This window comes from Crocodylus siamensis, chromosome 10 (assembly GCF_052110815.1).
Source record: "Crocodylus siamensis isolate JL-2025a chromosome 10, ASM5211081v1, whole genome shotgun sequence".
NCBI classification, from domain to species: Eukaryota; Metazoa; Chordata; order Crocodylia; family Crocodylidae; genus Crocodylus; species Crocodylus siamensis.
In genome coordinates, this window is record NC_143404.1 from 41,596,671 (window position 1) to 41,618,925 (window position 22,255).

The 22,255-nt window shown below is 48.7% G+C and overlaps 1 protein-coding gene across 1 annotated transcript in view; it reads right to left on the reverse strand.

Moving 5' to 3' along the window:
* Positions 1 to 22,255, reverse strand: part of LOC149856500 (fer-1-like protein 4) — a 120,551-nt gene that overhangs the window by 91,380 nt on the left and 6,916 nt on the right. The window contains exons 3-8 of the mRNA XM_090065282.1: positions 19,843 to 19,931; positions 13,030 to 13,129; positions 7,837 to 7,928; positions 6,816 to 6,857; positions 6,525 to 6,680; positions 2,138 to 2,198 (exon numbers count right to left, since the gene is read on the reverse strand). Coding sequence (XP_089921408.1) covers positions 2,138 to 2,198; positions 6,525 to 6,680; positions 6,816 to 6,857; positions 7,837 to 7,928; positions 13,030 to 13,129; positions 19,843 to 19,931 — 540 coding nt within the window. The remainder of the gene's footprint in view (positions 1 to 2,137; positions 2,199 to 6,524; positions 6,681 to 6,815; positions 6,858 to 7,836; positions 7,929 to 13,029; positions 13,130 to 19,842; positions 19,932 to 22,255) is intronic.

A 22,255-nucleotide genomic window follows, 5' to 3' on the forward strand; every position in this document is an offset into this window, starting at 1 on the left:
AATACCTATAACGTTGTCATTTTTTGACAGATTTGGATGAAAATAGCAGAGATGGTAGCTCTATCTGAGGACATGAGGCCTGCCATGTTTCAAGGAGATAGGGGCAAGGGTTTCTGGGAAACTGCACCTCAAACTGTTCAAAGAAAAATTCACGACATGTGACTTTGTGCGTGTTAAGGCACAGTGGGATGAAAACAGCAGGCCTGGTAGACTGCAACAGGGGGCCTTCCCCAGTTCTGGTTAGTTCTCTGCGTGCTCACCTGTTTCTAGGCCAGCTGCCTACCCTCTTTTGCTCAGGCAGAAACAGCTCACAAAAGGGACAGAAATGCTGCAGACAGTTATATGCTGTTTCTACATCCCTCCCCCAGAGCACTACAATTGGAAGGGAACTCAGGGAAAGATCACAGTCACTGGCCAGCTACAAATGTCAGTCTTTCACCCCCTGCTCCCCCTTCTCAGTTTCTGTTTCCCTGCAAGACTGCCTTCCAAATTGCCAAATCTCTGATTTTTTTCCTGAATCGATTCGGAGTGGGGGGGTTGTCTCCCAATTCAATTCAGATTTGGTAATTCGGCCTCAGAATCAGGCCTTATCTTCTCTGAATCAAAACGGTGACCAAAGCTTCGCACATCCCTAGTGGCAACTCCAGCCCCAGCCCCAGGGTGGAGATGAGGCCAGAGCTGGAGCTGCCATCACTGCAAATGTTGCTACCTGACTGGGTGGAGGCTGGAGCCAGCATGTGCTCTGTGGCATGGACCAGAGCCAGACCTGGAGTCACGACTCTGGGTAAGCAGCGCTGAGGAGTGTAGCAGGCAGACTGAGTTATGCTAAGGCTTTTAGCCATAGTCCAGGCCTTCCCGGAACTAAGCAACAAAATTGAACAGAGCACCTTCTGTGGCACTGGGAGATGTGAGTGCTGTGATTGGGCACTAAGCGAACAAAGGACAGCAGTTTCCCTATAAGGAATGTGGCTGGCACAGTGCCAGGGGATTGGTGCACGATATAAGAAATGCTTGGCACAGAGCCAAAGGATCAGACAATTTGGGATAAGAGAAGTTACAAAAGTGATGGACAAACAAAGGAAGGTGTGTGTTCTATGTTGCCATCCTGTGGAGACAGGAACTACCTTGGACTTCTTGTTTGAACAATAAGGAATCCAGAAACTAACATTCTGCACACCCAGCAAAGGATCTGAGGCCGATACCACTGAAGGTTGCTGATGTAATGCCTGAAGGAACCACTTCCCAAGTTCCTTTGCAAGGAAGAACACTTGTAATAAGCCTAAGGGTTACTATTAAAAGTTCACGTGATACCAAATCGGGTGAGGGGCTGTGTCAATCTTTGCGGGTCTCTGGTAAAAGGAATCCTAGGGGCAACAGGGAGGAGGGGAGAAGGGAGCAGAAATGGTGCAGAGCAGAGGCAGCAGGACGGTAAGGTGGCATATGGCGGGCAGCACGGTGGGGCAGGACAGCAGCTTCAGCTCTGCCTCTAAGCCTGGGTCAGAGCTGGAGTCAGAGCCATATCAGCTGCCTATCCCTCTTTTGCCTTGTACTCAAATCCAAGATGGGGACTTTTTTCCCTCATTTTGAACGGCAGGTGGGAGGAAACTCATCTTGGATTCAAGAAGATACGGTAACTTTACTGCCTAATAAGAATCATGTCTCAAGCCATTCTCCTGTGTCCTGGAGGAGTGCTTTAAACTAGAGAAAGGAGATGCTAAATCTGGACCCAGAGCTGTTCAGTGCATAATGTCCAAAGATTCTCACACTTGTACCATGGAGACCCACACATAGCAAGGCGAAGAAATACTAACATTGATTAGGGGCCTGAGTTGGACATGCTGGAACTTAGAACAAACAGACCAACGGAAAGTGGAGAGGTCTGCTGGGGCAAGTATGTGATTCCTGGGGAAATGGGACTACAGTACTGGTCCTTGGACAAGGCATTGAGTCTAGGGGTCATATATGAAAGGAAAGAAACCAATTTGGCAGTAACTTGCCAGGAGACAGGATATGCGCAATGGCACACTTGGTTCCAAGGACAGAGATTCTAGGCATGTGCTGACCTGTATGTAACCAGCAAGCTAGTGAGCTGGTTAAGGCCACAATTCTTGGCAGGAAGAACAGTTTAATATGGTACCTGGAAGTATTGTGGTGTAGGAGTGGCAAACAGATCCCACCTGCAAAGGAGTCGGGAGCGGCTGCAAGAAAAACAAGTAAGCTGAGCAGGTGTATTAGCAAGGCCACTCCTTCACTTCACTTACATACAACCTGTACCTGTGCAAAAGTTACATTTATTTCTAATGAACACAACCAACACAACTACACCAACAGTGAAACCCTAATAGCTGAAACTCAGGGCCAGTTAACCCCCAAAATAGCATGGGTGCATAAGGCCCAGCTGGAAAGGTTCCTGCTCCAGGCCTCAGCTGCAAGTGATTATAAACTAGGCTGAGCCATCCCCAATGGATACAGGAAGGGGCCCCACCTGCTTAGGACTTTATAAGCCTGGAGCAGACAGTCGAAAGCTGTCTGGACAACAGACCACCTTGCTTTACCCTAGTGTCCCTCTCCCTCCCTAGCTCCAGTCTGTATCCCTGCCTAAGGCCCTAGCATCTAGACTACTGACTCATGACCTGGCAATGTAAGTGACCTACCCCAAATGCCCACACCCTGGTCCATTACAGTTTGCCCAGATCAAATAACACCAGAGGTCATGGTCCTCTGGCCACATATATCCCTCTCCCAGGTGCCCCTCTCCAAGAAGGGTTTGGTGGCCAGCCTGTGGGAAAAGCACACCCAGGTAGATGCCCTGCAGGTGCAGAAGAGGGCCCTGCAGACCCAGGTAACAGCCTTACAACAGGAGAATGCCACCTAGAGGCTTCAGCCAGACCAGCCAGCAGCGATAGCAACTTTGTCTGTAGCCACCTCCTAGTCCTTCTCTGAGCCTAAGATTCCACTGCCTGAACACCTTACCAAAAGAGTGGAAAGGCCCTGAGGATTTTTGAACCAATGCCAGCTGTTATTTACCTTGTGTCCCAAAACCTGCCCAACAGAGCATTATGTTGGGGCTGGTCATCAGCCCACTAGCAGGGAATATTCTGGCTTTGGACCCCTGCTGCTGGAAGGTTCCAGCCTCCTCCTGGGTGATTTGGAGAGGTTCCTTAACAACATGTCAATGCTGTACATCAACCCTCTTCAGTCATGAACTACTGTTAATGGAATTGCAGATCCTGACACAGAGTCATCAAACCACAAGCCAGGATGCAGCCAAGATCCGACAACTGGTCAGAAACATAGATGAATAAGTCTGCACAGCTCTTTCATTTCCTTCAAGGACCTATTGAAGTGGCAAAAGATGAATTTGCCCAGGTAGAGGCCCCCACCAGCCTAGAGTCACTCAGAGAATGATGCAGCTGGGATGACCACCATTTCTGCTTGGAGACTGGAGTGGACAAGAACCCCAAGACAGGATCCCGGAGTTGGGAGCCCTGCTCCTCCAGCTCTCCGTGGGGGAGCCCAAGGAACCAAGACAGGTCAGTGACTGGCAACCCCACCTGTCTGAAGTGGAAAAGAACAAGCAACAGTCTGCAGGTCTCTGTCTGTACTGTGGCAAGTCCAGTCACTTTGCAGCCACTTATCTGGCCAGATCAAGGGGAATCCCACCATCAGGAAACCAAAGATTAGAGGGGTCTGAACCAGGCAATGCACACACTCATTGATGTCACGGCCTTCCTGCTGCCTTCCCCTCAGGGGTGAGGACCACTGTGAGGATCTGTCCTTCCCTACTTTTGTTGATGCTGCACCTCTCCCATTCAGCCATGTCCAAAACCCAGCAAGCTACTCTAAAGGAGTCTAACACCTCAGGCAGTTTTAAGAACCTGGGCAAATCATATCCTCATACAACATAGGTCCAACCCCACTGGTGATAATGTCAACTGATGAGACGCCACTCATTTGAGGCCAATTAACCTAGAAACTGTTCCTACCCAAGTCTTCTTCCAGGACCACAGTAAAAAGTGCTGTGGTTTGGCCTTATCGGTTCCACACATGCCCCCTATACAGGGTATGAATCACGTGGTTCACCATTGTAACAGGGTCCTGCTGCAGAGGCCGTGATGACCTGAAGCCCCCTCTGTCCTTATCAACTTCACTATCTTTGGGCAATCTCCCCCTCCCCTTGCCTGCCCCACCTTGTTATATTCATGTTTTAGAAAAAGGGAGGCTTCCCCAGGGCTCCTCAAGCCTGGTCTCAAACTCATGAACACGGGTATCCATGCTCATCACTTTAAGAGCTAATTACATGGTATCCATTCTCCCCAGTACCCATACCCATGCTTTGCAGATGTCACACATACTAATCAAATCATAACCACCCATATGGGCAATGGGCTCTGGGCTCTGTTTGATCTTACACCAGCTGCTCTCTGGGCTATAAGCAATCTGGCTCCCTCTGACTCTGACAGTAGTGTTCCTGGCCTTTGGTCCTGCTCCTTAGATCCTGGCTCTGCTCCTAGGCCAGTTGAGACCCATGGGCTCTCCAGCCGTCCCAGTCTTCAGCTGTGGCCCTTCTTGGCCTTCAGCCTTTCCTGGACCCCAGCCCTGCTCCTAGGCCAGTGAGACCTATGGGCACCCTGGCCCTACCTGCTTCCTGGGTCCTCCAGCCTTCTGCTCTCTTTCTGAGCCCTCTAGCTCCTTCTCTCTCTCTCTAGTGCTCTGTTGTCTCTCTCTGGGTCCTCTAGGACCTCTTTACTTCTCCTTCATCACTTCCACAAACCACCAAACACTCCCCAGCCCTACGACTGCATGCTGGCTGTTCTGCTCCCAGCCCAAAGGCTGCATATGTACAGACATACTTGGTGTGAGCCAGAGTCTCTCTCAGTGGCCTGCTCAAGGACACTTTCCCTGCCATCTACCTGGATAAACCCACCCCCTGCCTCAGACCCTGGGCTTATATATACCTCGGTCCCAGCCCCTTCTGGTCAGGTGTCTTCCCTGACTGCTGCCAGAGCTGTTTCTAAAGCTTTCTCTCCTCTTAAAGTGACAAGTATGCTAAGTGCCCTGTTACACCTATCTACAATCCACAGATCCATTGGCAATCCAAGGCAGTTCAGTTCAGTGCAGACTGTTACCATGGAACTTGTCTTGCACTTGCAAGGGCCTTCATCTTGCCAGCACCAGTGTTCTCCTTGAGGAAAATCTCCACTCCGGGGAATTCCAGGGCAGCTACAACCCAAGCTGTTCACCTCCTCAGGATGCAGGGCCCAACTTAGTTAAGACAGATGACTCTGAGTCCACTGTTGCCCTCCCAGATGAATAGCAGGATTTTGCTGACATATGACTGCACCATCAAACTACAGCCAAAGTCAATGGTTCCCTTTCTCTGCCCATACTCCCTATTTGAGCCAGAGCTCAGGGCCTTAAGGGATAACTGCCCAAAAACCTGGCTAAGGGGTTCATCTGACCCTCTACTTTTCTGAACAGAGCTCCTATCCTCTTTGTGGGGGAAAAAAGAAAGAAAGATGATTCTCTAGGCCTGTGTATGGATTATTGAGCTTTGATTAATGTCACTATCCAGAACAGGAATCTACTCTCCCCCATTAATGAAGACTGGTACAAATGCCTGTCTTCATAAAACTGGGTCAGAGTGGTGTGTATAACTTGATCTGTATCTGTCAGGGAGAGGAGTAGAAGACAGCCTTCCATACCTGATATGATTATCTTTGAATATGTGGTTATGCCCTTTGGCCTCTCCAGTGCTCCCACCACTTCACAACACTTTGTCAGTATTTTTAGGGACATCCTAGAAAGACTCATGATAATATTTTTGGACAACCAGCTGTCTGTTTTGACCTAGAATGGTTCCACCAGCACCACCTCTACATGAAATGAGAGAACCTGTCATTCCTGGAGTATATCGTAAGTCCAGAGGACCATGAATGGAGATAACCATAAGATAACCATAGTACTGGAAGAGTGCCCTTGCAGGGATGTGTGGGAGGATACCTGACTTGTAATTTCCAACTCCTGGATTCCTGGCTTGCAATCTCACAGCATAGATGACCTACGCCAACTGCCCACACCCCCAATCATTACAAAGGGAAGGGGAAATATTGAACACCTCATGCAGTCTTTTAACTCCATTAAGTCCATGCAAACTTCCTATCAATAAGGTTCCATAAGGATGTAGGCTCCATATGAAGAAAAGACAGCCCTTCCCCAAGACTACCATTGTTTACTGTTATTAGAGATCAAAAGAACAGTACCGATTTGTCAGAAAAGCCAGAGGCTCAAATATAAAAGCTAAGAGGATAAAAAAGCGAGACAAAAGCTCAAAAGGCCCTAGTTGTGAAAATCCAAGAACAAAGGCTTCCCATGTTACATAGTATAGTAAGGGTTGTGTGCTTGCTCCTGTACTGTGCTGCTCTGTAAGCAGTGCCTGTGCACGGAGAACTGAATCTTCCCTAACCAAAATGCAAAATTAGATCCCCAGTGAGGGTGAAAGAAGAATATTATAAGACAGGTACCTCTTCACAGGGCCAAAGATAATGCCTGAGAATTCCAAGTCAGACACATCATAGTAGTCCTCATCTTCATCATCAGTTTCCAGGCCTTTCACCAGCTTCCTGCCAAGAACTCTAGCCTTCTTATCCAGCTCACTAGTTCGCTGCACATCCACTAACCTAAAAAACACAACAGTTGTCACCCATGTTCATTGTTGCCCTAGTGAAGAGCAGGGACTGGAAAGAGGAAGTTCTGTTCCTTAGTCATTAAACACCTGCACACTCCCCCAGTATGGAAAATACTAGGCTACTCACTCCAGATCCTCAAATCCAGCATTACGGATAATTAATTCTGAACTGTAAGGAAAAGAAAAACAACCATGTTACAAACGTGTGCTTCAAACTGATTCTGCTCTTGTTTAGTGTACCAAGAGATTACCAGTCATTCACATGCCAATTTCTGCTCAGCTCTATCTGTCACATCCACCACAGTAGCATCTGAACCCCACCCTCCAGCTAAGAACTTGAGAAAAGAGTCATAATCTTGGCAACATCCCCTCCCTGTCTCTTCTCCTCCAAAGCCCATTGGAAAACTTGTGCTTTGTCTTGGAGTTTTCCCTTCTCTTATGCTCCCCTGTCTGAGAGACATTTGTCAAAGTCACTACGCATTGTCAGAACCAATACTAAGCTTGATCCTGCCTCTCTCATGATCTATACCATTATCTCTTCTCTCTTTTGGTAGGACAATTTCTATTTGTATGGCCTTTGCCAGGGCATCAAAGACAATTTCCAAGTCAAGGAAGCAGAGAGAGATTCTTCTCAGGGTTTTCAGTCCAATATTATTACAGATAACCCACAGCTCTGCTGGATCTTTTCTTTACCAACACTCACATCCTATCCACAAAATTATTTGGAATACCACTTCCTAACCTAGCCTTTGAGACAACCGTTCCACAGCACTTCCTAAACCAGGTTTGTTTCATCCTTTGTCCCTACACTAATCTGCCTGTCAAAATCCAGTTGAGCCTTTTGGTCCACTGGGCTAACATGGTTAAGGCACACCATTTTCTGTAGCCAACAGAATACAAGGGAGTGATGTGGTTAGCATTATGTCTGGTTGCTTTTTAACCCCACAGCCCAAAAGACTAAGCACCACTATAGGAAAGTCAATCAGTGGCAGCCTTCACAATCACTCCAAAGCAAAGCCTCTGGAGCACAGTAAAAGGCCACCAACACTTTGCCTCTGCACCATTCCCCTGTGGACAGGGCAAAAGAAAAGAGAAAGAGTAGTGGAGAAGCTGCCCAAAAGATTTTCCTCTTATATAATTTTCAGTACCTGTCTTTTATCTGAGAGACAAAATCCTCTTCAACCCAGGTACCTGCAGAGCCATCAGGAGGTTGATATCGCAGATCTAACTCAATATAGATCTGAAAGGGAAAATCATAAGTGCATGAAGAACATAGCAGTCATAAACTGCCTATGGAAACACTTGAGAAAAAATATTAAAAGAAAAAAAAGGGAAACTGAAAGATTGGCAAAGGTTTTTCTTCCTGATCATACAGGCTAATGGATGAAGAGAGTAGGCAGCATACTTCCACTTGGTAAAACTTCTTCAAAGTTACAGTAGACAGCTGCATGTACCCAAATACCACTTTCTTTATGGCCCTCTGCAGCTTCTCAAATGAGGGATAATAAATGGAAACAAAGACAAGCTCACGTTTCTAAGTTTAAAATTTATAGATTCATAGATTGCAAGGCTGGAAGGGGCCCCAGGGTCCAGTAATGCACCAGTAAGACTTTTCCCTGGAACTCAAGCTTCAAGGGGTCATCGAGACTGAGAAAAAAGGAAGAGCCTGAGAATGGGAATGGCCACCTAACCCGTTTTCAAATAACTTTGTCTACCCTAGGAGTGAGGTGGATTTTTTTGTTAATCAGCTATCCCTCAATATGAGGATGATGTCTGCCAGGTGGGGATTACTGGTGAGTTTTAAGGTGGCTGAGAAGTCCAATCCATGCTCTGCAAGTTTTTCCATAGATATGACAAGTGATATTCTGTGGGGGGCACAACTGTTGGCCAGGATGTTGTGCACTGTCCTTCCTCTCTTTCTGAGCAAGACAGTCCCTGAGCAAGACGGTTCTCTTTGAAGTGGGCTGTAGCTTGATGAGATCTATTCCCAGCCAGCACTTTCCAATTTGTAGGGTTGATGCCACCCTTCTTAAGGTATGCTTCAGGGTTTCCTTGTAGCACTTCCTCTGTCCTCCATGGGTCTTCTTACCATGACTAAGCTGAGAGAAGAGAATTTGTTTCAAGAAACAAGTGCCAGCCATCTGTACACAGTGGCCAGCTCAGCGGAGTTGATGTTCCTTGATCTTTGCCTTAATGCTGGTTATGTTAGCTGTAAAAAGGATACTGGTATTGGAGCAGTGGTCTTCACATCTAATGCAAAGGATCTTCCTGAGGCAATGCTGATGCTTTGATATGTCTCATACCCATAAAGAAGTGTGGGGATAACCACTGCATTATAGATCAGGATCTTAGTCTCCACCTGTAGATCTTGGTCAGCAAAGACACAGAGATGCAGCTTTAGAAGGGATACACTGGCACAGTGAATCCTATGTTCAATTTCTACATCAACACTGACTGAGTGGGAGAGGAGGCTACCAAGGTATGGGAAATGCTCATTTTCCAGGGGCTGTCCACCCCTACAAATTGTAAATTGTAAGGGGAGGGGATCAGCTTGTGCTGGGACAGGCTGATGGAGCACCTTGGTCTTCCCAAAGTTAAGGGAGAGTCCCAGGCTGCAAAAGGCACTAGGGGTGTGTGAAATGGGCCCTATTCGATTCGGATTCAGTCTGATTTGGGACAGTGATTCGATTCCCTGATTTGGATTGCTGTCCCTGATTTGATTCAGCTGAATACGAATCTGAAGATTTGATGCTGATTCAGAGAATCAGCAATTCGGACACAGACATAGCTTTAAATGTTTTTTCTGCATACCAAGGTACCAGGTGTGGCTTGTGAATGCTTCGATGCTGGGGCGGATAGAGCACCCCACAGGGGCGGGGGGGACATGCTCAGTGGCGGACACAGAAGTGGGCCAGAACTGCTTCTGGTCCACTTCCAGGTCTACTACCAAGCACATTGTGGAGCACCCCGCACTTCAGTGGGACACTCCATGCACCCCACCATCGCAGCATTCATGAGATGCTTGCTAGCTAGAGGTATGTAGAAAAAACATTTAAAGCTGTATCTATGTCCAAATCACCGAATCTTTCTGAATCTCTCTGAATTGATTCAGAGGGTTCTGATTCAATTTGGAGAGATTAAAGGGATTCGGAGATTTGGCCACTGAATCGGGCTGTATCTCTGCCAAATCGAATCAGGGACCGAAGCTTCGCACATCCCTAATAGGCACCTGAGCAAAGGTCAAGGGTGGACTGCAGATGAATCTCAGTGTGCACAAGGATAACACAGTAGTCAGCATACTGAAGGTTGGTGATTCCAGTCTTGGTAACTTTCATTTTGCTGTCAAGGAGCTGCAGGTTGAAAAGCTAACCATCTGTTTGATATTCAACCCCAATTCCAGGAAGAAGGCAGTCACAGCTGAGAATCAAAATCAGAGCAAGATAGATGGAAAAAAGGGTTGGAGCAATGACACACCCCTGCTCAACACCAGTACAGATGGTAAATGGGTCCATCTCTGATCCCTTGCAAAGGACTGTGGTAGTCATCCTGTCATGGAGTAGCCTGAGGACACTGATGAACTTCAATGGACAACCAAACCTAGCCAGCACCTGCCATAAGATTTCACAACTGATGGAGTCAAAGCCCTTGGTCGGGTCAATGAATGCCATAAACAGGTCCTGGTGTTGCTCTCTACAATTCTCCTGGATTTGTTGTGCAACAAAAATCATGTCAATGGTACCCTGAGATAGTCTAAAGCCACACTGGGATTCTGGAAGAACATCTTCAGCAAGGGGGGAGAAGCGATTCAGAAGGATGCAAGTAAGAGGCAACAGAAACAAGGGCAATGGCCTGGGTAGTTTCCACACTCTCTGTTCCCCTTTTTTGAAGATGATCACAATGTTGGCATTCTTTAAGCCAGGTGGAACTTCCTCCTTAACCTATATTTTGATGAGAAGTTAGTGAAAGAACTCTGTGGTGAAGACCTGTTGGTGATGCCATCTGGCTTGGTGCCTTATTGTTCTTGGTCTGAGTGATGGCACGCCAGACTTCTTTGAAGGATGGGGGATCAGCAAGAGGTTCTATTAGTGGGTGTTGAGGGATGGACTCCGTGGTGGCAGCTGAGACCTCAGATTCACAGTTGAGTAGAGTCTTGAAGTGTTCCTTCCAGCGTTGCTTGATGGATACCTTGTCCATGAGAAGAGCAGGGCCATCCTGGGATCGCAAGGGGGTTGGGCCATTGGAATGTGGCCCGTGAATGGCTTCTATTGCTTGAAAGAAGCTTCTCGTGTCATGTTGGTCAGCAAAACTCTGGATCTCTATGGTGTTTATTTGCCACCACTGTTGTCCTATAGACTCCTCTGAACTACAGCTTTGAACCAGTAGCAAGTCTCTCATTATTGCTGGTTGGAGAGTTCATTTTGCCAACTGCAGAACACAGCTCTCTTCTGATAATACATGCTACAATTTCCTCATTGTTCTCATCAAACCAAACCAATCTTGGTGACAATAAGTGGAGTATCCAATTGACTCATTGCATGACTTGTCAATAAGGTTCTCCCAGTGTGCCTGCAAAGTCTTGCATGTAGTTTGGTCTTGGAGTGAAGGGCAACAGAATGGGCAGGGGGACGGCACCGGTATGTCACTCCCTCCCTAGGAAGCATCTTTTTTTTTGGACCTGAAAATATAGTAACTCTACAGTCTGAACCAGTTCTAAGCTGCTACCCTACCCTATCTTCTATTTAACTAAGAAAATATGTTCCTCCTCCTTTCAAATGGTTTTTGCTAACCCTTCTATAAATCCTGATATAATGAATTTAACTGATGGAATCTCTGCAATTTGGGAAATTTGCCAGAAATGAGACAGTCCTTTGTGCCTGCTAGCTCTACAGACAGAAGAACTGAACTGGCTAGCCCCATAGGTTTGGTAAGCCAGTGTTATTTTGCAAGAACCTTTCACTTCATGCTTCAAAATTTTTGCATGTGCTTGCACGCAGCCACAGCACAGCATGAGGACAGCCAGGTCCAGCAGCCAAGTCTGTTATGGGGGAAGGGACATGGGGGAGGGAGTGTGGCTGGGGCTGGGGCAGGTGCTTCCCAGTCAGGGAAAGGCATGGGACTAGGCCATGTGCAAGGTGGGGAATGGCTCCTGCCATTACAAGCACCCCAGGATTGCATGGGGGCATGGGCCCTTGGATCTGCACATGGGATTCGAGCAGGCTGCCGCTGAGGGCTGCAGCCAAGGCAGCACTGGGCACTCCCCAGTGTGGGGGCTGGGCTAGGGACAGCGGTTGGGTGGGGGTTACAGCAAATTCTGGACTGGCTGCAGCCACCCCACTGTAGCCCTGCTCCTGTAGGCCCCTGCGGTAAGGGAGGGAGTGGGGCTGGGGCTGGGGCAGGGACAGGTGCTTCCCAGCCAGAGCAGAGCATGGGACAGAGCCGCAAGCAGCTCATCTGGGGGGGTGCAGGGAGGGGGTGACAACTCCCGCTGCTGCAGGGACCCTGGAAGGGCATGCGGGGCATGTGCCCCCAGATCTACATGCAAGGCAGGGCAGGGCAGGGCAGGCTGCAGGCTGGGACCACGGCAGCATCAGGTTCTTCCCAGCAGGGATGTTGGGTTGGGCTGTGCTGGGAACAGGGGTTGGGAGGGGCTATGGCGAATTCTGGAGTGGCTGCAGACCCTTCCATAGGGCCCTCCCAGTGCCGCAGTCACCCACCCCGAGTGCAGCCCAGCCCAGCCCCCACCAGAAAGCCCAGCACTGCCCCAGCCCCAGCATATCCCACATGTAGATCCAGGGGCATGCACTCCCCGTGACCTCCACCCGCTCCCTGTGCTCCCTAGACAAGCTGCTCCCTAGACAAGCTGCTCGCAGCTCCATCCCATGCTCTGCCACAGCTGTAGAATGCCTGCCCCTGCCCCAGCCCCACTCCCTCCCTCACCACGAGGGCATACAGGAGCAGGGTTGGGGTGGAGGGCAGGGGGGCAGGGGACCTGCAGCCACTCCAGAATTTGCCATAGCCCCCACAACCCTCCCTCCCAGCGCCACTGCCACCCACCCCAAACTCAGCCTGACCCATCCTCACACTAGGAAGAGCCCAGGACTGTCCTGGCCACAGCCCACAGCAACAGCCTGCTCATGCCCTATGCATAGATCAGGGGGCACCCCACCATTCCCTCTGAGGATGCGTGTAGCAGTGGGAGCCCCCCGCCGCCCAGCTCAGTCCTGTGCCGCACCCCAGGCGGGCAGCCCCTGAACCTGACGCCACCCCATTCCCTCCCCCACCACTGGGGATCTTTTTGTGCTTTCTAACCAGGCGAATGTTAAAGTGACCCAATTACTTACTCCAGTTATGCTATGGTTCTTGTCAACAAGGGCCTCTCTAAGGATCAGTCGTCCAGATGTCACAAGATGCTGAAGGCTGATGACTAAGGTACCAAGGAGTCTATAATAAAACAACAGTCAGAGTAAAACTATTATCAGGGATCCGGGTTTTCCATTTCCCATGGAAAAACACAGTAAAATGCAGATTTCTTCCCTTATGGGAGGAAAACATGGATTTCTCATTTTAGCAGAAAACCTGTAGATTTTGCAGTTTTGCAAAGACCTCTATGCAGGCTGGCAGCGTTCCAGCCTGCAAAGGGCTAGGAGGGAGCAGGAGAAGGGTGGTCAGGCGGGGGGCACCATGTGCATGAATATGCACATGGCCAGCCTGGAGAGCTGCTCCTGCAGATATGTGCAGAAGGAAAGGAGGGGAATTGAGCCCCTCATAGGGATGGAGGAGAGGGAGCTGGGCAGGGCTGGGGCTGGGGTTGGTACCCAGCTCCGCAGTGTGTGGTGCTTGGGGCCTGAGGCCACAGTGTGCAGCTGCAGGGGAGTGGGATGGGACTGCAGGCAGCTGTCCAAGGGGGTGGAAGAGGGGCTGGCTCCCTGCTGCTGTGTGCTCTCCTGTGTCCCCCAAAAATATGTGCAGGGAGGGGATGGGGGCAGGGATGGGCTGCCTGCTTCAGGCTTGGTCTCTCCACCCTGCTGCCCTCCCCAGGGGCCTCCACAGCCCAGCAGGTGTGACCCAGCACTGCAGGGAACAGCAGGGCTGCACAGGAAAGCTGCTTGCCACTGCAAGCTCCACAGTGCCCTGGCAAGGTGTCCCCTGCACACACAACAGCAGCTAGGGCAGCAGTGCAGTTATGCCCTGTACTGCTGCTGTGCGTTTAGGGGACATGTTGTCAAGGCAGCACGGAGCTCACAGTGGTAAGCAGATCCCCATGCAGCTCTGCTGTTCCTTGAAGCACTGAGTTACACCCACCAGGCTGCGAAGGCCCCAGAGAAGGGCAGCAGGGTAGGAGCCCAAGCCTGCACCTGCCCCAACCCTGTCCATATATCTGGAAGGCACAGGTTCCCTCTGACCCATCCCAGGAGTGCATGCAATGGCAGGGAGCCACCCCCTCTCCCCACAACTGAGCCCACAGCAAGCAGGCAGCAAGTGGGGAGCCAGGCTCTGCTCCACTACAGCAGCCGCTGCCTTCCAGCAGGGGCAGACAGCTGCGGACCTGGGTCTGTGGCCCCACAGCCCTGGCAGCTGGGGGCCCCCATTGGAAGGGGGGCGGATGGCAGGAGGCTGTGGATGGGGGGTAAGGGCCACCAACAGGGCTGTGGGGGAGGGGAGTGAGGGGCACCAGCAAGGCTGTAGGGACTGTGGAGAGGGGCTGAGTGAAGGGCACCAGCAGGGCTGTGGGGTCTGTGGTGGGGGAGTAAGGGGCACCCACAGGACAGGGGGCTGTGGGTGGGGAGTGAGGGGCACAAGCAGGGCTGAGCCATCTGTGGGGGGCCTTTCATTTTAATCACAGATTTTGCAATTTTTTATCAAGGAAAACCAGGATCCCTGATTGTTATACATGGTTTCAGTCTCAGTCCCTTGGAAAAGCAGAAAGGGTAGTTATCCATTTTGTTAATTCATATGGTCTCTCCTAACTGTAATCTTGAACTTACTATATATATAAAGTAAGTTCTGATGCTGAAGCAGGGGAAGAAACTGTTCTGTTACAGTAATGGTGGTCAACCTTTTTGGGAAGCATGCCACAAGTTACAACCCCTCCCCAAGTGCCACTCTGATCCCCATCCACCAGAAGCATACCTGATAGAGTTGCACCCTGATGTGCCAGAATGGAGGTGTAAGAGCTCAGGCCTCTGGCCACACAGAGCAGTGGGAGCAAGTAGCAAGGTGCTGCTGAGAGGTGTCATCACAAAGAACCAGATAAATCCTTCCTTGGCCACACAACAGCCACAGTTTTATAGGGGTTGAAAAAATTCAAAGTCTTGGCTTCAGGACTAGGGAAGTATTATCAGCTTTTGATGATGACACATGACACCTCCTCTCACAGCAGTTTCCTAATTCCACCAACGCTCCTAATTCCTTCTCCACAGTACTGGCATCCAGCCAGTTATCACCTATGTTATATTTGTGGTTTTGATTTTTCTTCCCAAGGTAGAGCCATGTGTTGGCCAGCTCCATGCTAAAACAACACTGCTATTTACACCAAAGGTCTAACCATTAGGCTTCAGGACTTAATTAGGCCCACTTTGAAATGTAATAAACAAAGCAATTCATTCCCAAAGGTACAGGGAATTTTGAGGTCAGGATAAGACATTATAAGCAGGGATCCTAGTTTTCCAGTCGCCACAGAGACACACAGAATCTGCGTTTTATGTCCTGTGTTTTTCTCTGAACTGCTGAAAGCATGGCAGCATCCTGCAGAGCCATTTCTGCTCTTTTACTTTTGCCATGTTTTTTGCCTCTCAGCCAAACAGCTACATTCTCCCCTGCCCTGCTGCCGATCAGTCAAGGGGCAAAAACCATGGTAAAAATAAAAGCAAAATGATAATGCTCACCACGGGATGCTGCCAACCGTAGGCTGCAAAAAACACTGATTTTTTTGTGATTTTTAAACAGATTTTTTTTGCCTTTTTTCTCAGGGAAAACTAGGATCCTTGATTATCAGGCTATGCTACATTGGGGTCTGAATGTAATAAGAGGCCCCTGCCACACATTACACCTATGACATGTATCACATCTTAAGTTGTAACCCAGCCACACATTAAAGTAATTAAAAGCATCATAACACAAAGAATAAGCCACAAAGTTATTCCACAAAAAAATACGAGTCATGCCAGTAATTGAATATGTGATCAGGTGTGCCTCTATGGCTGTGAGCCCAGATCAGCTGACAGGGCTGTCGCAAGTGGTGTTCCAGGGTGGCCATGACACCCACTAGTGGCCACACAACCCTTGCCCTGCTCTGGCTCTAGGGTACCCTCCTCTTCTTGTTTGCCATGCCTTGATGTAAGTATTGAAAACTAGAAAGGGAGGTTATCTAAGGGTCCTGAGCAAGCCCTCAGTTCTCCTGACAGCCAGCAGGCCCCACATGGACCCTGCCAGTCTCAGTCCTACTTTGCTCCCTCCTCTGCCTGTCCATGCCCCTCAGGGTACTTGTAGCTTTAAGGGCTAATCACAGCCTCCCACCTCCCCTACAGCCATGTCCATGCCTTGCAGGTGTTAACAATTAATGATTTTAGTGGGCACATAGCCCTCAGTTCAATAGCAGGCCACCTCAGGCCCCTACATCCTTGTTGGAGCCTCAGCCCCTTCCTTCTTGCTGCCTTAGCTTATACCTACTGTGCCTGACCCGGCTTACGGGTTCCAGCCCTTGTTCTCACTCTCCTTGGGCTACAAGCCCCTGGCCCTGGTTCTTGCCCTCCTTAGGCTACGGGGCCCTGGCCCTGGTCCTTGCCCTCCTCAAAGTACAGCAGCTTGTGCCTTGTTCCTGGCAGGCTTAAGCCTTTTGCCTCCCTGGCACTCTGGGACCTCCAAACCTCCCCTACTGTCCCAAACCTAGTCCACCAGTAAAATTCAAAATGAAAACTTAAAGCACTCTAAATATAACTAAACCTTTAGTCCCTTGGCTGTATACAAAGAATTCCTACCCAGCCTTGGGCTTTAGTCTACTGCTTGCCCTCAGCTCCTTCACTTGCTGTCTCCAGGCACAGCACGCTCATAGTCCATCTCCCAGCAACAGGCATCACTGCAGAGCTCTTTGCTCTTCAGTCTCCATGGCCAGACTGACTATGCTGGCTCTGACCTTGGCTTATATCTCTCCAAGGCCCTGTCCCTTTCAGATGACTCCACAGCACTGGCTGCAGATGCCCTCTAATTATACTTATTAACTGGTCTCCATGGCAGACTACCTATAGTAGTGCCACATCTCCCCAGCAGGACTCAAGCTTACAGTCCCACCGCAGAGCAGCCAGCACTGCAATAAGTTTCATACTGCTCACTCATGTATTGACCTATTTGTGCTACTGCAGATCAACTAGCTCTGCAGTAAGCACTCATGGTCCTTACTTTCCTGCGACCAGCTCTCCTGCAGCTTCTCCCTCATAGTCTTCCCCCACCTGGCACTCTCCCTGGACTCTTTCTCCTCTTAAAGTAACAGAGACTGAAGCTCTCTGTTACAAGGACTCCCAACCATGGTAGCACATAATGTTGATATTGTGATCCCAGGCTCCCCCCTGCGTTGGCAATACGGTGTGATGGGATCTGCTGCTCAATTCCACAATCATACCTTCTCCCATGCACATGTGGCATGGCAGGAAGTGCGATTGTGTGGATCATGTATCAGATCCCATTGAACCTTTACTGGCATATCTGGCAGGGGCCATAGAGCATTATACTACCTAAAGAAACAGGGAGTTGAGGCAGGAAAGAATGAAAATCTAGGATCATATCAAACCAAATGAAAGGGATTTGTGTGTTACCTTGTGATTGCCTTATTTAGTTATTCAATAAACACCCTGTATAAAAGAAGCATGAATCCTGAGAAACTTTGGAATCATGAATGCCTGTACATTTCCTCTTTGTCAGCTGATCACCCAGCTGATGTTGATTGAAGAACCTTGTTATATTCATCATGTTTTTCACGTAAAATGCCACAGTGGTATTAGGAGAGATGGCCCTGGATAGAGCTGCATTGCATAAGAGGCTGAACTTTGTACTAGTGAAGCAGATCCCCAGAATCTGCAATACTCATCGGTGACCAACTGGCCCACAAGACTTAACCCCGCTTCCTCCACAGAAGACTTCTTACAGATAAAGGAGAGCTTAGTGGAAAGTTTCTGGAGGTGGCGGAAGAGCAACCTGCTGCAGAATTCAGGGCCTCCAAGCCCCAGTGGCTATGACCATAGGCAACAGGAGAGTGAAAAAGTGCTGTGCTGATACAGCCTGGTCATTCTGCAGATGGCTTGCCCTACCACGACTAACCCACTCCTGCCAGTCACTATCACCACCGGCCCTTCTAGTTCTACCACCAGCTCCACAACTGCCATAGTCACCACTCAGCCCATCAGTCCCACTATAGCTGCCACCTGGCCCACCAATCCCACTAGCCCCTCCACAGCCACTGGTTACCCCACTGGTCCTGCTGCAGCCTCAGCCCCTCCATGTCCCAAGTTGGATCTACTTGTATGGACCCTGTGGTCCAGATCTGGCCCAAGGCATAGTATGAGTTTTGACACCCCTGTTTTAGCTGAACCTTGCTAATGCCACATACAGATAGAATATACTTTTACTGCTGCTGCTACTCTGTACTCCTGTTTATGCATCCCAGGATTCTATTTGTTTCCTTAGCTGCAAGATCTTACTACAGCTCTAGTTCAGTTGATTATCTAAACACCATCAAGTTCTCACAGACGTTGGTTTCTCCTGCCAACCTGTAAGCATGGCCTATATCCTTTGTTCCTATATGTATGACCTTGCAAAGGGTACATGGGGCTTGAATGAGCCCAATTTACCAAGCAATCCAAATTTCATAGTAGTTAGGGGACAGAAGGGACCTGAATAGATCATCTAGTCTAATCCCCTGCCACTGGCTGGAGCACACGCTAGGATCACACGACCCCAGACAGATGTTCATCCAACCTCTTTTTGAATTTACCCGAGGTAGGAGCGAGGACCACTTCCATAGGAAGTTGGTTCCAGATCCTAGCTACACTAACAGTGAAATAGTACCTCCTAATCTCTAACCTGAACCTATTCTCCAGCAGCTTCTGGCCATTGTTCCTTGTCACCCCAGGTGCTGCTGGGGGGAATAGGGCCCTTCCTACTTGCTGCTGATCTCCCCTAACGAGTTTGTAGGCAGCCACCAAATCCCCACTCAGCCTCTGCTTGCTGAGGCTGAACAGGTTCAGGTCCCTCAGCCTCTCTTCATAGGGCCTGCCCTGTTACCCTCCAACCAAGCGGGTGGCCCCCCTCTAAACCCTCTCAAGGCAGGCCACATCCTTCTTAAAGTGCAGTGCCCAGAACTGGACACAGTACTCCAACTGAGGCCGGACCAATGGCGCATAGAGGGGGAGTATCATCTCTCTGGACCAGCTTGAGATTCATCGTTGGATGCACGACAAGGTCCAGTTGGCTTTGCTGGCTGCGGTCTGGCATTGGTGGCTCATGTTCATCTTGGAATCAATAATGACTCCAAGATCCCTTTCTGCCTTTGTGCTCACAAGGGGGGAGCTCCCTAGCTTGTATGTATGCCATGGATTCCTTCTCCCAAGGTGCAGCGCCCTGCATTTATCTACATTGAAGCCCATCCTATTACCATCTGCCCAAATCAGTCTGTATAAATGACCAGTCCCCTTCATCCCTTACTGGACCACCGGCTCTTGCAAATGTTACCAACAATGGTTTAATATCCTCTTCCAGATCATGGATAAAGGTATTGAATAGCATTTGGCTGAGCATGTATCCCTCCAGGCCTCAAACAGAAACACCTCTATTTGATTATGATTATTTTTAATATCTATTCATTTTTAATGCATTAATTTTGTACAGTGCTAAGTTTTTAAGTGGAACACCAGATAAAACTAAGGCCTTGCAGAAATTTGTTAGGCCCTCACATCATCTTCATCAGTCAAACTTTCAGTTTCAAGAGAGCAATAATCAAGTTTGTTGACAAGGCGTATTATCATGTAAATATGCTGATCAATTCCTTTCATTCTTAATTGACAGTATCGTGTATCAGTCACTGCATGATTTTGTCTGTGATTGATGTCAGGCTAACCAGCTCATAGATATCTAGTTCTTCTTCTTTATCCTTACACTGAACTTACCTGTTACTGAAAACTTTACTGCAGCTGTAAACTTTAACCATCAGCATCTCTTCCATAATAAGCTTTCCATAATGTGGCCAGCGAAAGAGCTGAAAATAAAACACAAAGAACACAATTAATTTTCAGTTTCTGTGGCACCTTACAGGAACATGGAATCCCCAGCAATTTGTTTGTCAGCATTTCCCTGATAACTCTCAAACTGTAATTAGAAATGCTGTAATAAATGCCCATTAGAGTAAGAATATGCACCCTAATGCCTTCACTGACAAAGAGGCTTCTTGGGGACAGACACTTGTAGAAGTGGCCACTTGGGATCCTCTAGAGACTAGAGTTGTTTGTCTAGTCTAGCCAAATACAGGGAATCCTAGGCAGGAGCTGAGAGACAAACTGATATCAGCTCCCCTCACCTTCCTACTTTGACTGATATAATACCAAAAGAAATGTAGGAGGAAGGGGGTGCAAAATAAAATTAATACAATTAATAAAATATAAAATGCAGAACAACCCAAACTTCACCCCACCAGCCAAGAGAAGCAGCAAGATGCGAACAAACTAAAGAATGAGAAAAGATCCTTTATTCCACAGCACTCTCATGCACTCCACTATGGTGATATTCATTCATGGGGCCAAGGAGGAAACTGCAAAGTTTGAGTCAGCGGAGGAAGTTGGATTCTGATAATTTTTCTATATGCAATATCAGGCACCTCAACTCCCCTGGTTCCCTTAGATTTGCTGGAGGTCTAAGTGCAGGATCCAATTAACTGAACTGAGACTCTCCTAGTTGCTACTGGAAAGAGCTGGAACCTCAATTTTTAATACAGCTTTTCTTCTATCTGTATATTCAGACATGTGGGTTTAATAAGCCATAAAAAACCAGGAGAAAGAGTGATGAAACCTGAATTCCTAATGCAAGGCAAAGAGAATGCTGCTCCCAGTCACTTTTCTTTGGCTCAGCAATCTTTCCAGGGCTCCTTCAGACATAAAATAACACAGAAGGGAAGTAAGCCCATTCCCTCCCCCACTAATCCACATAATTCATCCTTAACCTGAACATGCCCCAGCTCCCAGCAAACATTCCTGCAACTCAGCTGCTGACAGGGCTTCTTGGACACTTTTGTCCACCGTTTGCATCTTATTTCACCTGCATTTCCACAGCTCTTGGCAAAATGCATACAGGAGGCAAGCGTGAAAGAGATGCTGGAGAACCTGGAAAGAGAATTGGAGACTCCACCTATGCTGTGAACCCAATCCAGTTATTTAGGGTGGCAGTCTTTTGCACTAGCTGTGCACTGTCCCAGCAGGCAGTTATAGTGGTCAGGGCAGCACAGCCCACCATTAGATAAGCTGCTCCCCAGCACAGTCCTGGCTGCAGGTGCCTCTTTGCCCTACTTGCTCCTGCCACAGTCAGGCCAATGTACTGCTTCTAAACTAGGGCATATCCTTGACACTCTGACACAGTGAGCCAACCAGACTTCCTGGTCTGAGCATTCCTGCCCTGCTTCCCTGTACAGGATGCTGTGTTACACAGCTCCCCACGACACCATCAGGCCTTTCCCTAACAAATTCAAGGCACATACACATGGAAGCCTACCTCCTATCAGAACAAGGAAAACAGGAAAATGCACGCTGTCCATGAACAGGCCTAGTCTTCATGGTCTCAGCGATATCTGTTCACTGAAAAACCTAACTGAAATGTATGAGGAGTGCCAGCAGCTCCTCTTCCTGGCATGCTCACTGTACAGAGGGCCTGAAGTTGTTATATGTAGTAGTAGGGCATGGTCAGAGCCATCTTTGGGGGTGCTGAGCAAGTGGTCTGAAATAGCCTCAGAGAGAGAGGGGGAGAGAGAGAGAGAGAATGTCTGACCACAAGTAATCCAGGCAGCTCAGGCTCACCTAGGGCTTGTAATAACCTGGAATTTCCTTGCTGTCAGAGGGACACCCCCTCCCCACCCATGAATGACTGTTATCTCCATCCCTCAGACCCTCACTCCTTCAGACCCTCTCCTTGCCTTGGCCACTCCTGTCTCATTCATCTTCTTCTCTGTAACACCCCATCTTTTTATTCAACCCCTCCTCTCCTCTGTCATACCACCCCTTCCTCCCCCTTCTCCCTACCACTGTTCCCTCTTCCCATTCCCTCCAGCCACAACTCCTCTCACCCCTAGCAGATATGCTAGAGCTAGACTATTAAATAATACTAAATATTATTACTAAATAATAATACTACTAAATATTAAATAATATTTAGGTATTTTACAACAAAAGCGCCTCAGAACCTCAAAAATTATGCACAGGAAGACAGCATCCCCTGTCCTAGGAGCCTGCAGATTCAAATCCAAGATAGAAAGCAAAAGGAGAATTTAACCAACAGTAGAAAGGATAAAAGGTAGTTAGGAGAAGGGAGACACTGAGA